The sequence below is a fragment of the Zootoca vivipara genome, chromosome 11, assembly GCF_965207765.1.
Source record: "Zootoca vivipara chromosome 11, rZooViv2.hap1.1, whole genome shotgun sequence".
Taxonomy (NCBI): Eukaryota; Metazoa; Chordata; class Lepidosauria; order Squamata; family Lacertidae; genus Zootoca; species Zootoca vivipara.
Window position 1 is genome coordinate 34,071,334 of NC_142594.1, and position 15,634 is coordinate 34,086,967.

The following is a 15,634-nucleotide window of genomic DNA, read 5'->3' on the forward strand; positions in this document are numbered from 1 at the left end:
TGCAAACTGGATTTCGAAGGGGCAGAGGAACCAGAGACCAAATAGCAAACATGCGCTGGATTATGGAGAAAGCTAGAGAGTTCCAGAAAGACATATACTTTTCCTTCATCGACTATGCAAAAGCCTTTGACTGTGTCAACCACAGCAAACTATGGCAAGTTCTTAAAGAAATGGGAGTGCCTGGTCACCTCATCTGTCTCCTGAGAAATCTCTATGTGGGACAAGAAGCTACAGTTAGAACTGGATATGGAACAACTGACTGGTTCAAAATTGGGAAAGGAATACGACAAGGTTGTATATTGTCTCCCTGCTTATTTAACTTATATGCAGAATTCATCATGCGAAAGGCTGGAATAGATGAATCCCAAGCCAGAATTGAGATTGCCGGAAGAAATATCAACAACCTCAGATATGCAGATGACGCAACCTTGATGGCAGAAAGTGAGGAGGAATTAAACAACCTTTTAATGAGGGTGAAAGAGGAGAGCGCAAAATATGGTCTGAAGCTCAACATCAAAAAAACTAAGATCATGGGCACTGGTCCCATCACCTCCTGGCAAATAGAAGGGGAAGAAATGGAGGCAGTGAGAGATTTTACTTTCCTGGGCTCCTTGATCACTGCAGATGGTGACAGCAGTCATGAAATTAAAAGACGCCTGCTTCTTGGGAGAAAAGCAATGACAAACCTAGACAACATCTTAAAAAGCAGAGACATCACCTTGCCAACAAAGGTCCGTATAGTTAAAGCTATGGTTTTCCCAGTAGTGATGTATGGAAGTGAGAGCTGGACCATAAAGAAGGCTGATCGCCGAAGAATTGATGCTTTTGAATTTTGGTGCTGGAGGAGACTCTTGAGAGTCCCATGGACTGCAAGAAGATCAAACCTATCCATTCTTAAGGAAATCAGCCCTGAGTGCTCCCTGGAAGGACAGATCATGTAGCTGAGGCTTCAATACTTTGGCCACCTCATGAGAAGAGAAGACTCCCTGGAAAAGACCCTGATGTTGGGAAAGATGGAGGGCGCTAGGAGGAGGGGATGACAGAGGACGAGATGGCTGGACAGTGTTCTTGAAGCTACAAACATGAGTCTGACCAAACTGTGGGAGGCAGTGGAAGACAGGAGTGCCTGGCGTGCTATGGTCCATGGGGTCACGAAGAGTCGGACATGACTAAACAACTAAACAACAACAACATGTGTCACATAATACCAATTACGCATCTGGATAACCTACACTTTGGAAGCTGCTGTCTACTGAAATCAGGAAGTCATCTACACAGTACTCATGCCTGCTAAAAGCCAGGGATTAAACCTGGGACCTCCTGCATGAAAAGCAGACATTCTACCACTGAGCTATGGCCCTTCCCTTCTAGCAGATAGAGAATGTTCGATACAGCCCTGTATCCTGTATCCTGTATAATGCTATTGCTGTCAACTGTGGAAGTATATTGTTAGTTCATTGAAGATTATGCTGTGATAAACCTGCCCTTAAAGTGTCCCATGACTCTTGTAAAATATCTGTGTATATCTGAAAGGCTTTGCAGTGAGGGAAGGGGATCAGAATAAAAGTAATTATTTGTTTGCTTTTGATGAAAACCTGTAGCATTGGTATCCATATCTCTGGGGCTAAATGAATATTTTGTAGCATTTGAGTTGTGAATTGAGTTGTGAAAACTATGCAGTAGCAGCATAACAGGAATCCCTTGTAGAAATGCTTCTTGTTGGTTTTCCTGTCCTAAATTTTGCCCTAATCGGTTTACCTTGATTTGTTTTTAGTGATGTCTCCAAGATCAACGAAGGAATTGGTGACAAAATGGCAATGCTCTTTCAGGGAGTAGCTACGTTTCTAACAGGATTTATAGTCGGATTTGCTAAAGGATGGAAATTGACTCTTGTAATACTTGCAGTCAGTCCTGTTCTGGGGCTCTCAGCTGCAATCTGGGCAAAGGTGGGTATAATTTTGCTGAAATGTTAGGGTACCGTGCACAATAAGCATTGTTCAGTTATGAAAACACCACCCTGGCTACCTCTAAAGCTTGGCTTCCGATGGCTTTTGTGTTGAGCAGAGATAACTAAGGTCAGCAAGGGCTTTTATCTTTCTGGCAAGCTTCTTTGCTTCCTCGTAGCATCAGGTTAGCCCAGAAGCCATGTTCCCTTCTGGGCAACATTCGGAGGGATGCCAGTGGAGGTGAGGCCAGAGGCAAACGTGGATGGAGCAATGGATGTGAATGCTGACCTTCGTTTCTGCTCACACACCACTCTATCCTTTGTCCAGACAAGCAAGAGGCGTTCTCAAAGTTCCAGGTCACATTTCAGCTAGGCAAAAGCATTTGGGATGCAAAGCAAGACCAGTGAGGGATGTGGCCTGGAGAGAGGTTGGGCACTGTGGGGACGGTTCTGAGGGCCAGATAGGGAGGCTTGGAAGGGCCACATTTGGCCCCTAGGCCTGAGTTTCTCTACCCATGACCTAGATCAGGGTTACCCAAACTTGAGTCTCTCCAGCTGCTTTGGGACTACAGTTCCCATCATCCTTGACCCACTGGTCCTGCTAGCTAGGGGTGATGGGAGTTGTAGTCAAAAAACAGTTGGAAACCCCAAGTTTTGGAAAGCCTGACCTAGATCATTTCCCACAATATGTACATGTCTACAACATCACCGTCACATGAACAGCAGGTCTTTTTGTTTGTTTGTTAAAAAAGACTTTATTTCAAATTTTTAAAATATACAGCAAAAGAGGAAACAAATTTAGACGATGGTAAAATCAATCATATACATAAATACAAAATCCCCTTTAGCCGCCCTTTCCCTCCCCTCCCCCCTACACTTCCCTCCGCACTCTTTCGACTTCCTTTTCCACTATTATAATCACTCGTGCATTTATTTCCAATACAATTCTACTTTACTGTTAAAAATACTAATTTTACTTATTATATTTATTTATATTATATTTACTAATTAATTATTTTTATTTTTATTTCCCTTCATATCCCCTAGTCTACACATATTAACATACCTTCTTTCGAACAATGTTTTCTTATATACTCATAATAACTTTCCCACTCTTTTCTTAATTTCTGCTTCGACTGATTCCTTACAGCTGCTGTTAGTCTTGCCATCAGAAGATACTCTCTCAATTTATTAATCCATTCTTCCACTGATGGTATTCTAACAGATTTCCACTTTGCTGCTATTAGCATTCTTGCTGCTGTACTCTCTCCATTGTTGGCCCCTGCTTCATGAATATTTATTAGAATATGCAGGGACACAGATTCTTGACCACTGTATTACACCACGATTGTTTTGGAGTGTTGTTTTATTTAATAGGGAAGTATAAGGAAAGGGAAAGAAGCACGTGCCAGACCCCACACACAATTGTATTGGATCATAGCATTGAAATCAGTAATGTCTCTATCTCACAGGTCCTTACTGCATTCACCAACAAGGAGCTTGCTGCATATGCAAAAGCTGGATCTGTTGCTGAGGAGGTTCTCTCATCAATTAAGACGGTGATGGCTTTTGGAGGACAGAAGAAAGAAATTGAGAGGTCAGGTTATGTTTTGTGGTCACTAGCTATAGATGTACACCTGGATTATTCTGTATTTGACCTTTTCCAAACCTAGGGTTGCCATACGTCTGGAATTTCCCAGACATTCAGAAGCAGTGACTGGATGGAAATTGGGGGGGGGGGAAGTGAGAAAATCCAGACATATGGCAACCCATGTCGGCAGTGTCATTTTTGGTGATTTTGCTCAAAAGCTGCTTATTTTTTTTTTGCAAATTTGCCAAAAAGGGTCAACAACTTTGGCCAAAAGAACCCCAAAAGAACCCTGGCTAAATGCCACCAAAGGTTAGTGAGCAGTAGGCCAGTACCTCTCCCCCCCCCCCCCGGTTGATGATTTAAAATGAGAAGGGCCATAGCTCAGTGGTAGAACATCTGTTCTGCATGCAGGAGGCCCCAGGCTCAATCCTTAGCATCTCTGGAGAGAGAATCCTGCCTGAAACCCTGGGCAGTGTAGACAACACTGAGCAAGATGGACCAATGGTCTGACATGGTATGAGGCAGTATCCTAAACCTAGTTGGGGGAACCTTTTCCAGCCCAAGGCTGACATTCCCTCATGAGTAACTTCCTGTGGGATGCATGCTAAGGGTGGGTGGGGTCCCTGGATGCACTCTTACCGCTTTATGATAGGATACAATCCATCCACACAAACCCAAATGTTTCTACATGCATTCCCCATACATATGCATATTTCTTCGATCTTTATCCATCCCATGGACACACTCCAGCCATGCCAAAACACTCAAGAGGACGAAGAGCAGGAGGGAGAAGGGTGTGGCTTAGGGAGTAGTCTGGAAAGTGGCCTGGAAAGTTGAGACTCCTAGGGAGCCGCATTTGACCCCTGGGCTTGAGGCTGCTGATCCCTAATTTCAACATTCCCTATGTAGCTATATTTCTGCCTGCAAGTAATTGGCAGACAAGAGATAGGTGGCTAACTAAATTTGAAGTGAAGCCATACGATCCTTCCACCGTTTCTGGCTCCTAAAATGTCATGTCTTTGCCACATCATATAGCACAGAGCTTTCCAAACTTTTACTCTTAGTGACACACTTTTTAGACATGCATCACTTCGCGACACAGTCATTCAGTTTTACTATCAAACTGGAGGTTAAACTAACCCCTTTCCAACCACGACACACCTACACACTGCAGCCGACACATGCGCCACAACACACAGTTTGGAAAGCTCTGATATACCGGTAGCAGAGGCAATTGTGTTGACCATTCAAAATTTTGTAGGGGCAATTATTGAACTAGGGGTGTGTGAGATTTTAAAAGTTGGAATGATTGTGTTAACAGACAACTATATTGGTATTTGTTTAGGACCTAACTGGCTAGTTGTTTTTTTGTTTTAGCAAATCACATAAATTTCTACAGGAGGAGTGATCTTTTGGAACCACTAAACATACATTTTTATCACTTCTGTGTAGGATTTTTAAATATATGTATATAGATAGGTTGGCCACAAAAAAATATGTTATGTCTGAATGGACTGGGTATTTTCAAAGAAATTCTAGCAAAAATAAATAATAAAAATGGGAGGGAAAATGCATTTTCCTATCAATTGGAGATCATATAATTCAATCAGTTTGCTGTTTTTCTTTCAGATATCACAAAAATTTAGAAGATGCTAAAAGACTTGGAATTAAAAAGGCTGTGACTGCCAATATGTCCATGGGGATTGCTTTTTTATTAATATATTCTGCATATGCCTTGGCTTTCTGGTATGGAACTACCTTGATACTGGATGAAGGTTACACCATTGGGGAAGTCCTGACAGTAAGTGTTGGTGAACAGCTGTTCAGTCTTCTCTCCATCCCCCCACCAAAAAAGGACATATTCTGCACTGAAATTCAGGATTGCTCAGAGGCTAAGTGGGTCTTTGTGATGAATGATGAGGCTATGTACAATTCACTACCTATGGATTGTCATATTGGTAGACGCATAAAAACACCCACAAAATAAATACTGTACTGTATTTTTTATCCTGCTCTTCCTCCCAAAAGAGCTCAGGGTGCCAGACAGCAAAACGATGCCATTTTGGAAAAACATTGGCCCTGTTTGCTGGGGCTGATGGGAAGTGTAGTGCAGAAGCATCTTGAGGGCCAACGGTTCCCCACACTTGGTCTAGACCATACTGAGCTAGATAGACCAATGGTCTCAGTAGAAGGCAGCTTCCTATTTTCCTCCAGGCTCTGGGGGGGGGGTCCTTGAGCAAGACACCCTCCATGTGCCAAATTCAGCAGGTCTACCACCTCACTGCAGTAAGTTCCAGAATGCTTTTGTCAGTGGGAACCCATGCTGGGATTGTGAGCTGTCTGCAAATGTCCAACCTTGCCAACCCTTAACACTGTCCCTGTCTGTCACTTTGAGAGTGTAGCTTTGGACCAGTCTGTTGGTTCACAGCTTTGCTTTGCTTTCCCCATATCAAAGTCTGTGATGAGTTGGTCTGCTTGCTCCATCGCTGCCTAATTTTCTTCTGTGTCCCTGACCTTGCCTGAACTTTCTACTTCAGGTTCCCAGGCCAGTGACGCCAAGTGCATCCTGGTTTATCCCCTGACACATGCACTAGCTTCCTTCCATTGTGCAGCCAAGCATTGTGGAGCTATGCTCCCCCTGCCAATTCCCACCTATTTAAGCAAGGAGGAGGAAAGGGGCTGTATATTATTATTTGGGGAGGCTCCGCATATCTCTTGCTCACTTGCTGGCACAGCATGAAAAGGCATAATTTGGGGGGCAGGTGGGGGAGGTACACAGTGTTTTTCATCCCCTCCCCTGTTCTGCCTTCAAAAATGTGGAGCCAGGCATTAGGAAAAAATTAATGCATATGGAGCTGCTCTAGGCCTCATAAATAATGCTTTTAGGCACAGGAGGAATTTCCATTGATTTAGCAGACTAGTTGGTTTGTGGCTTGATAACTTAAGGGGATCCAGAAGCATCATCTCAAGATAATTTTCATTGGTTCATGAGTCACTGCACAAGCCTATCGGGTGAAGGCGCTGGGACTGGTGGCTGTGAGGTTGGCTTTAGCACCTGAGCATTGGCGCAGGTTTCCACTGTGGGTTTTCTAGAGTAGGGTGATCTTAGGCAGGGGTAGGCAACTTAAGGCCTGTGGGCCGGATGCGGCCCAATCACCTTCTCAATCCGGCCCACGGGCGGTCTGGGAATCAGCGTGTTTTTACATGAGTAGAATGTGTGCTTTTATTTAAAATGCATCTCTGGGTTATTTGTGGGGCCTGCCTGGTGTTTTTACATGAGTAGAATGTGTGCTTTTATTTAAAACTAGCTGGCCCTGCCACACATTGCTGTGGCTCATCCGTGTGATTTCCCCCCACCCTGTGGCGATCCATGACGTATCCCGCCCCCTCCTCCCCCCACCCCCGGCTTATCCCTGTGATTCCCCCCACCCTGTCCTGACCCATGATGTACCCCCTTCCCCCCCCAGCTCATCCCTGTGACTGGTCCCACCATGTCCTGACCTATCCCGTCCCCTCCTCCCCCCAACCCCCACTCAGGCGACTCAGTACCTCCATTCGGCCTAGTCTGTAAAGGCTTCGGCCTAGTATGTAACCGGGAGCCGAGGTGCTGTTGAGAGGGAAGGTTTTATAGGTGCAATACCAGTGTAGCCGCCGCTAGGAGGTGCTGGTTTGCAACCTGGTTCTTTTCCCAGCATGAATTTTCGTCTGAGTAGTATGTTTTGAAACACGGGGTTTGGGGGGTTTTACCTGGCGGAGGTGTGACATCTGTCTTAGCAAACTTTCTTATAGCCTTCAGACATTCACATGTGATGTGTCAAAATTTGACCTCAATCGGTCAAGCGGTTTTGGTGAAAAGTGGAAACACACCCACATGTCCAGTTTACATTTTTTATAGATGCATCTCGGGGTTATTTGTGGGGCATAGGAATTAGTTCATCCCCCCCAATATAGTCCGGCCCACCACGTGGTCTGAGGGACGGTGGACTGCCCCACGGCTGAAAAAGGTTGCTGACCCTTGATCTTAGGGCTTTCATGAAGCAAGTGACACAGAGTTGCCTGGTGATACTCCACTATTGCCAAGTATAGCATGGCATTTTATGTGGAGATAATATAAAAACACAATTTTACAGTGGAACTTTTTTCTTGTACTTAAACCTTTCCTTGTGCTTATACCTGCTTGATCTCATTAAAATTGGATATAACATTCTCTGGACTGCATTATTTTTAGGGGGACAACCAATCAAGTAGCCACTGGTGTATGTTTTGTGTTGTTGTTGTTGTTTATTCGGGAGTATAACATGCTTTCTAGAGACTGTAATCACCTGGGATTTACTTTTCAGTAAATATGCATAGAACTGAGCTTTTAGGAGTTCCTTGGAATTTCTCTGGATTGCAGAGAATCAGGGATCTTTTCAGATATTTAATCCTCAGTACTTTTTATTGAGCTTTCATCCTGATTTGTACAAAGTTTGTGGGGAGGGTGTACAATGCTGGCTATTTATTGAGATTTCCTTATTTCTGTGTGGAGAGATTGTGCCATTGTTATCCCCCCCCCTTTTTAAAGTGTATTTCCCCATCACTTTCTAATCTTTTTAGTGGGTGGGGTGACCAAAATGTCAAATCCTCTTTAATTATAGTTACAGGTAGGTAGCCGTGTTGGTCTGAGTCGAAGCAAAATAAAAAAATTCCTTCAGTAGCACCTTAAAGACCAACTAAGTTTTTATTTTGGTATGAGCTTAGTTGGTCTTTAAGGTGCTACTGAAGGAATTTTTTATCCTCTTTAATTATGCAACCTGTGTTTGCTGGTATGCGATTCCATCTGCAAAAGGACAGTCTGGAAGCACCAGTCAGCCTTTGTTATCTGCTAGGTACATGTCTGTTTGTTGGAGATCAGCCACATCGCAGTTAAGGGATGTGCATCCTATCTGGCAAAAAGGATTCAAAAACATATTTTCTTTCTCTTTTGAAAAATATTCCTGTTTAGGTCTTCTTTGCTGTTCTGATTGGCGCCTTTTGCATCGGTCAGGTGACTCCAAACCTAGAAGCGTTTGCTATTGCAAGGGGAGCAGCGTATGCAATATTCAACATCATAGACAACGTAAGCCTCCTTTTTAGAATCGTAGCTTGATATGATAGAGAGACAAAATGTCTGAGATCTAAGTTTGTAATCACCACTGGCTAAGATCTACCTACCTCACAGGGTTGTTGTGAGGATAAAATGTGGGGGGGGGGAGAACCATGTACATCACTTTGGACCCCTTGGAGGGAAGGTAGGGTTATAATTGCAGTATGCGTTGTAATAATAACATACCCCTTTTTCTTCCCTGCTATGGTTGCAAGGAAAATCCTTCCTCTGATGTTGGTGTTGGGAAGAAATCCTCTCAGTGGAAGCTTTTCTTCCCAGCTAATGGTGGTCATAGATGAGGTGGGGTGTTAGTTGGGGCTGTGGTGGGGGGGAAAGAGTGAAACCTCTCTTTTCCATGACTGTGTTCCTGATTAAATGGATTAAAACTGTTTGTTTTAAAAGGAAAAAAAACTTGACATGTTTGCTAAAGGCAGTAGCATCTGGTCTGGATGGGTCTCCACTGGTGATGCTTTGCATGGGCGCATGAAGTGAACAGAATCTTTACATGCTAGCTTGCTTTCCAAGATTTCACTTTCCTTCCAAGTTTCAAGAGAATCTTCTTTTCTTTTCTACAGGAACCTAAAATTGACAGTTATTCACCAGCTGGCTACAAACCAGACAAAATTAAAGGAAATCTGGCTTTCCAAAATGTGCATTTCAAGTATCCCTCAAGGCCAGATGTTCAGGTACTCTATGAGTTAAAATCCATACGAATTCCCACTTACTTCCATTGAATATTTAACATTATGTTTGCAAGTGTTAAGGGAAAAATCAATACACAGTCCGAATGGTGTTTGAAATGCATAATTAAGCTCAACTGTTCTAAGTGCTTTTGTAGACATAGACTCATAGAATTGTAGAGTTGGAAGGGACCCGAGGGTCATCTAGTCCAACCCCCTGTAATGCAAGAAACTTTTTGCCTAAAGCAGGGTTCAAAACCCTATTGGAGCTGAACAATAACTGTGTCCCGCTGACCCCCATACTGAAAGCAGATTATTCACACTAATGCAAATGTTGGATGTCTTGGGTACAATTTGCATGAAAATCCTTTTTGTTTGTGAGGCATCCTCTTACTAGTATTTTTGCAAATGTATTTGCTGTTCATTTTTGTTATTATTTCTTACCTGCCCTTCCCCAGATTCTTCCAGGGTCAGTTACAGCATATAAAAACACAATAGAATTAAAACGACAATAAACACCAACAACCCCCACTCATAAAGGCATAATGGTATAAACACTGGGTTCTTTTGTGCTGTAAACTGTTATCTAATTTTTTGAGCTGTAATCTAATTTTTCTGAGTTTTTGAAGCTCAGTAGTGAATGCTGGTTTTGACATTCCCTGGCTTTTGTCCTTTAAAGCCAGACAAACATGGACAAAAACACACATACCTCCATATATGGCCCAATCAGACTTGCTGTGATGAAATCTGTTTCAAGGCAATTAACATAAGAAGAGCCTGCTGGATCAGGCCAATGGCCCATCTAACTGTGCATCCTACTCTCACACTGGCCAATCAGATGCCTGCGGGAAGCCAGCAAGCAGGATTCAAGCACAAGAGCATTCTCCCCTCCTGTGGCTCCTAGCAGCTGGTATTCAGAAGCATTGCTGCCTCCAGTTACAGGTGTTTGTGTCAGGGAAACTTGCTGTGTCTGATTGTACTTATGAATGTGCTCCACTGTCGCTCACTTTTCTCTGAGCTTGCATCATGACTGTGCATTCCAAGGACCTGGATACTGGCACAACCCTTGCGAATAAAAATAAAATAAAATTATAGCAGCTCTCGTTGTGTTTCCCCCCCCTCTCATCCAGGTGTTAAAAGGCTTGAATCTGAAAGTTAACAGTGGGCAGACAGTGGCCTTGGTAGGCAGTAGCGGTTGTGGGAAAAGTACGACTGTTCAGCTGATCCAGAGGTTTTATGATCCTATTGAAGGCATGGTAAGATACTTGATCCAAAAGCCCATAAAATGTTGTTGTTTTTCCCCATGAGCACTGTCAATATCAAATGTCAGGTTATGGATATTTTATTTGACACAGGTGTAAAAGTCTGATTTCCTATATTTGCCCTGAAGTATTCAGGGTAAATAAGTGTCTGTCTTGCTGTTAATATTCTTCAGATGACATTCTTAAGACACAGATTATTATTATTATTATTATTAAAAACCTTACACTTGCTTTTCTTTATAATATAAACTCAAAGCTAGTTATGAAAGAATTAGTAAAAAAAATAAAAGGTAAAGGAACCCCTGACAATTAGGTCCAGTCACAGAGGACTCTGGGGTTGCAGCACTCATCTCGCTTTACTGGCTGAGGGAGCCGACGTTTGTCCACAGACAGTTTTTCCGGGTCATGTGGCCAGCATGACTAAGCTGCTTCTGGCAAAACCAGAGCAGTGCACGGAAACGCCATTTTACCTTCCCGCCGGAGGTAAAAGCACTTTGATGTGCTTTCGAACTGTTAGGTTGGCAGGAGCTGGGACCGAGCAATGGGAGCTCACTCCGTTGCGGGGAGTCGAACCGCCGACCTTCTGATCAGCAAGCCCTAGGCTCTGTGGTTTTACCCAGTGTCACCCGCCACCCACAGTAAAATACATAAAATGCATTAAAAACAGTTGAAATGGAGCCGAAACCTATTTCAAACAATTTAAACCAAGAGCAGGATAAAACAGTTCAGCATAAAAACTGGGAGGCAGAACTCTGATCTGTATGAAATGAAAACTAATAAATATACGGTAACAAGGTCTTGGGAGTTCAACAGGAAGGAGCAGGACAGAACTCTATAGGGATAAAATGCATGGCTCCCCACAAAGAATCTGCAGTTCCCTGAATTCTTTGGCGAGGGAGTCATGTGCTTTAAATGTGGGGTAGCATGTGTGCTGCAATAGAGAAGCTGGTGTTCAGAATCAGTTGCAAGGCAAGTCTGTGAGAGAGTCTCAGGTCTCAAGTAGTAGCAGCTCTTCCTCCTCCTGGACCTCTGCCTGCCTCTCCTCCATTCTCTTACAACTTTTCCTGGCATCTTCCCATATTCAGCCTAAACTCACCAAAACTGTGCTTCTTTACATCAGGGGTGGCTAACTCCCAGTTCAGGAGCAGATCTACCCCCTCCAAAAAAAACCCACCCTTCACTTATTTTTATGACAACAAAGAAGGAAAACAAATAGATACAGTGCTGGGGTGAGCATATGCCAGGGCCTTAATGAAGAGACAGTTTACTCCTTCGCTTGTCATTAGACTGATAATTTGGTGAGTAGGAAGGAGGCAATAATTCTCCCCTTCCTCAGCTGATCTGCATAGATCAGCTGCGGGTGTGTGTGTGTGTGTGTGGCTGTGTATCCTGTGTGTGCATTTGAGACTGTGGGTTGGCCGCACCCACCAGTGGCACACAACCACCAAAGGGTTTGCCAAGGCTGAATGCAGCCCTCAAACTGTAGTAGTGTGGTGTAGTGGCGAGAGACTAGGAGCTGGGAGACCAGGGTTCAAATCCTCATGCAACCATGAAGCTCACAGGGGTGCCCTGTGCCAGCTTGCGCTTCTTGGAGGAAAAGGTGGGAAAGAAATGCTCTAAATAAATAAAATAAATAAGGAAGTTTAGCCACCCCTGCTTTACATGCTCGTGCCCTCCTCCTTGACTAGGGACACAGTCTATTTCCTCTTTTTCTTTCCTTTGTCAGGCTTATCTCAGATTTGTCTATCCCTCTTCCACAAAAACCTTGCAGCTGACTACCACTAGTAATAGGCTGTTGTCTGATCCTGTCCCTATCCAACACCCTCTCCCCTACTTTCCTGACTAGATATGCCCCTTTCTTCCACTCCCCTTTTCAAACTATGTACCATACCCATGATAATATTTTCCCTTTTACTTCACACATTCCTTTTATGACAGTTTGCCAATATTTATTCTGAGTTCTGTGTGGAACTCTCTTGTGTGATTTGTGTGTGCTTTGTTTTAGATTACCATTGATGATCAGGATATCAAGACCCTGAACTTAAGGTACCTGAGGGAGATTATAGGCGTGGTGAACCAGGAGCCTGTGTTATTTCATACCACGATTGCAGAAAACATTCGATACGGCCGTGCAGACGTCACCATGGAAGAGATTGAAAAAGCTGTCAAGGAAGCCAATGCTTATGACTTCATCATGAAACTGCCTAATGTGAGAAATTAGGATACCCTCCTCTGCTTATCTTATTTTAATGCCTTGTGTGATCTTCTAAAGCTGAAATAAACCAAGCAGAATAAAATATTGCCTGAGGGTTGCCTTCCCTAAGCTGTGTTAGTGGCAAGGAGAATTCCCTGGGTGTCAAGATCCAAGTTTTGGGGCAAGTACTCTTTGGTGAGAGAACCCCAGCTTCAATTTAAAATCACAAGATATATAGCAAAGTAAAGCATGGAAATATATGCTGTAAGACTTTCAAAATATGCCCTTCTGAGTTCCAAAACACCCCTCTTCCCTTAGCATAGAAAAGACCCCACGTTTGGTAAGTTACAAACTCTCCAAAGTAATGGGTTACTTACAAACTCTCCAAAGGTCAGGTTCATGTGTTCTCCATACACCAGTCAGAAAACACAGACAGAAAAAGTTGGCTTCATTACAGTGGTAGAAGTTCCTGAATTGTTGGTACTCAATAATGGCTTATAAAAGCCATGTGGTCTGAGCTTAGACTACATCGTGCTGAGCTACTCAAGTAGACAGAAGAGGAACAGTAGGCTTCATTACCCTCCTCCCAAGGTGAGGGGGCTAGGCCTGGGAGGACAGCTTACTCTATGGTGTTAACCCCTTCATGCATCAATTAGATTTAAGCATGTTGGTTATATGAGGCTTGTTTTTTAAAAAATGTTATTTATAACTTTCCCAAAATTTCAGTATATACCAGGCACCCCCAAACTTTGGCCCTCCAGATGTTTTGGACTACAATTCCCATCATCCCTGACCACTGGTCCTGTTAGCTAGGGATCATGGGAGTTGTATGCCAAAACATCTGGAGGGCTGCAGTTTGGGGATGCCTGGTATATACAGTTGTGAATACCTTTATCAACCCAATACTTCTAAGCTTCCCATCCCACCCCTCCATGGCTTCCCTTTTCTTCCTTGTTGTGCTGCACCTCCTTTTTAACCACCCATTTTCACTCTAATCTCTAGCCCAGTTGTTAATTACTACTTCTCACACACCAAAACCCACATTTAGATTTATCTGACGATTACCGGTATATCACTTTAAATAATCTGCCTGTGAATGGTTCTGACTCCTCCCTCAGCCGAGTCTCATCTTGCTCACTGATTTCAGTTGTCATGCTGGCCAATTCTACATATTCTATTTATTTAGCCAATTCTCTTTTGTTGGAATTTCTTGTTCTTTGTATTTTTGCACGTAGACTGTTCTTGCAGCTGTAGTTGCATAGAGAAAGAGGTTGAGTACCTTCTTAGGGATGTCAACATTTGTTATTCCTAATAAGAAAGCTTCTGGGTTTTTTGGGATTGTTATCTGAAAAATCTTTTTGAATTGTCCATAAATCAAATCACCACATGTGAAAAAAGGTACCCTCGGTCTCTTGGAACTTCCAGCATAAGTTAGATCCTTTTTATACATCTTGATGAGCTTGGTAGGGGTCAAGTACAATCTATGGTAAAGGTAAAGGGACCCCTGACCATTAGGTCCAGTTGTGGACGACTCTGGGGTTGCGACACTCCCTTTATTGGCTGAGGGAGCCGGCGTACAGCTTCCAGGTCATGTGGCCAGCATGACAAAGCTAAGCCACTTCTGGCGAATCAGAGCAGCACACGGAAACGCCGTTTACCTTCCCGCTTATTTATCTACTTGCACTTTGAGGTGCTTTCGAACTGCCAGGTTGGCAGGAGCTAGGACTGAACAACGGGAGCTCACCCCATCGTGGGGATTTGAACCGCTGACCTTCTGATCGGCAAGCCCTAGGCTCTGTAGTTTAGACCATAGCGCCACCCGCGTCCCTAATACAATCTATATATCATCTTTAATAGATTTTCCTTTGAGGTATAGCACGGGTTATATGAGGCTTGTTATCCAACCCGGTGTGCTCAATATATTGTTGGACTATAGTGCCCATCATCCCTGACCATTGCCCATCCTGGTTGAGGCTGATGGGCTTTGTAGTTCAAAACATCTAGAGGGCAGCAGGCTAGGAAAGGCTGCAGCTTTTTAAAAGTCTCATGTGGAGTTTGGAAGAAGAATCAACAGTCTTGTGGGATTTTTTAAAAAAGTTAAAGGTTGAAGGTCTTTATTACAGTGATACTTCTGGATAAGAACTTAATTCGTTACAGAGGTCTGTTCTTAACCTGAAACTGTTCTTAACCTGAAGCACCACTTTAGCTAATGGGGCCTCCTGCTGCCGCCGCGCCGCCGAGCCCAATTTCTGTTCTCATCCTGAAGCAAAGTTCTTAACCCGAGGTACTATTTCTGGGTTAGCGGAGTCTGTAACCTGAAGCGTTTGTACCCCGAGGTACCACTGTATTTATGTGGCACCGTGCACACAATTCTTCACAAAGCAACACATGCAAGATCAGTGCAAGGGGATTGACAAAGACAGGGAAGAAACTTGGAGGGTGAAGGTAACAGTGGAATACGTGTGTGTTCTGCGGAAAGAGGAATTTATTGTTAGACCACACTGGGAATAGTTGTTTGGGGGGTGGGTGGGTGGGGAATAGAGGACTCCTAGCAGCTCTCGGCACCTGTAACAGGCTACGGCTCCCAGAATTCTTTGGGGGAAGCCATGACTGTTTAAAACGATATGATACTGATTTAAATGTTTAATACAAATGAGGCCTGTGTGCGTTAGGGCTGCCACTACTGCTAGCAAGAGATTCACTAAAACAAGGCTTTTTAAAATATTAAAATCTGTTGTCGAAGTTTAAATACAGGCCTCATGTTTTGATCTCTCTTTTTTTAAGTTCAATTGTTTGAAAGGGCAGTGGTTCAAGGACGTACTGTAAACTGAGAATTA

At 43.5% G+C, this 15,634-nt stretch overlaps 1 protein-coding gene across 4 annotated transcripts in view; it reads left to right on the top strand.

Moving 5' to 3' along the window:
• ABCB1 (ATP binding cassette subfamily B member 1) overlaps positions 1 to 15,634 on the top strand; it is a 59,669-nt gene that overhangs the window by 16,497 nt on the left and 27,538 nt on the right. For all 4 annotated transcript variants that reach the window (XM_035129577.3, XM_035129581.3, XM_035129576.3 and 1 more), the window contains exons 7-13: positions 1,775 to 1,946; positions 3,418 to 3,542; positions 5,166 to 5,337; positions 8,521 to 8,634; positions 9,237 to 9,347; positions 10,472 to 10,597; positions 12,609 to 12,812. In XM_035129577.3, the coding sequence (XP_034985468.3) occupies positions 1,775 to 1,946; positions 3,418 to 3,542; positions 5,166 to 5,337; positions 8,521 to 8,634; positions 9,237 to 9,347; positions 10,472 to 10,597; positions 12,609 to 12,812 (1,024 nt within the window). The remainder of the gene's footprint in view (positions 1 to 1,774; positions 1,947 to 3,417; positions 3,543 to 5,165; positions 5,338 to 8,520; positions 8,635 to 9,236; positions 9,348 to 10,471; positions 10,598 to 12,608; positions 12,813 to 15,634) is intronic.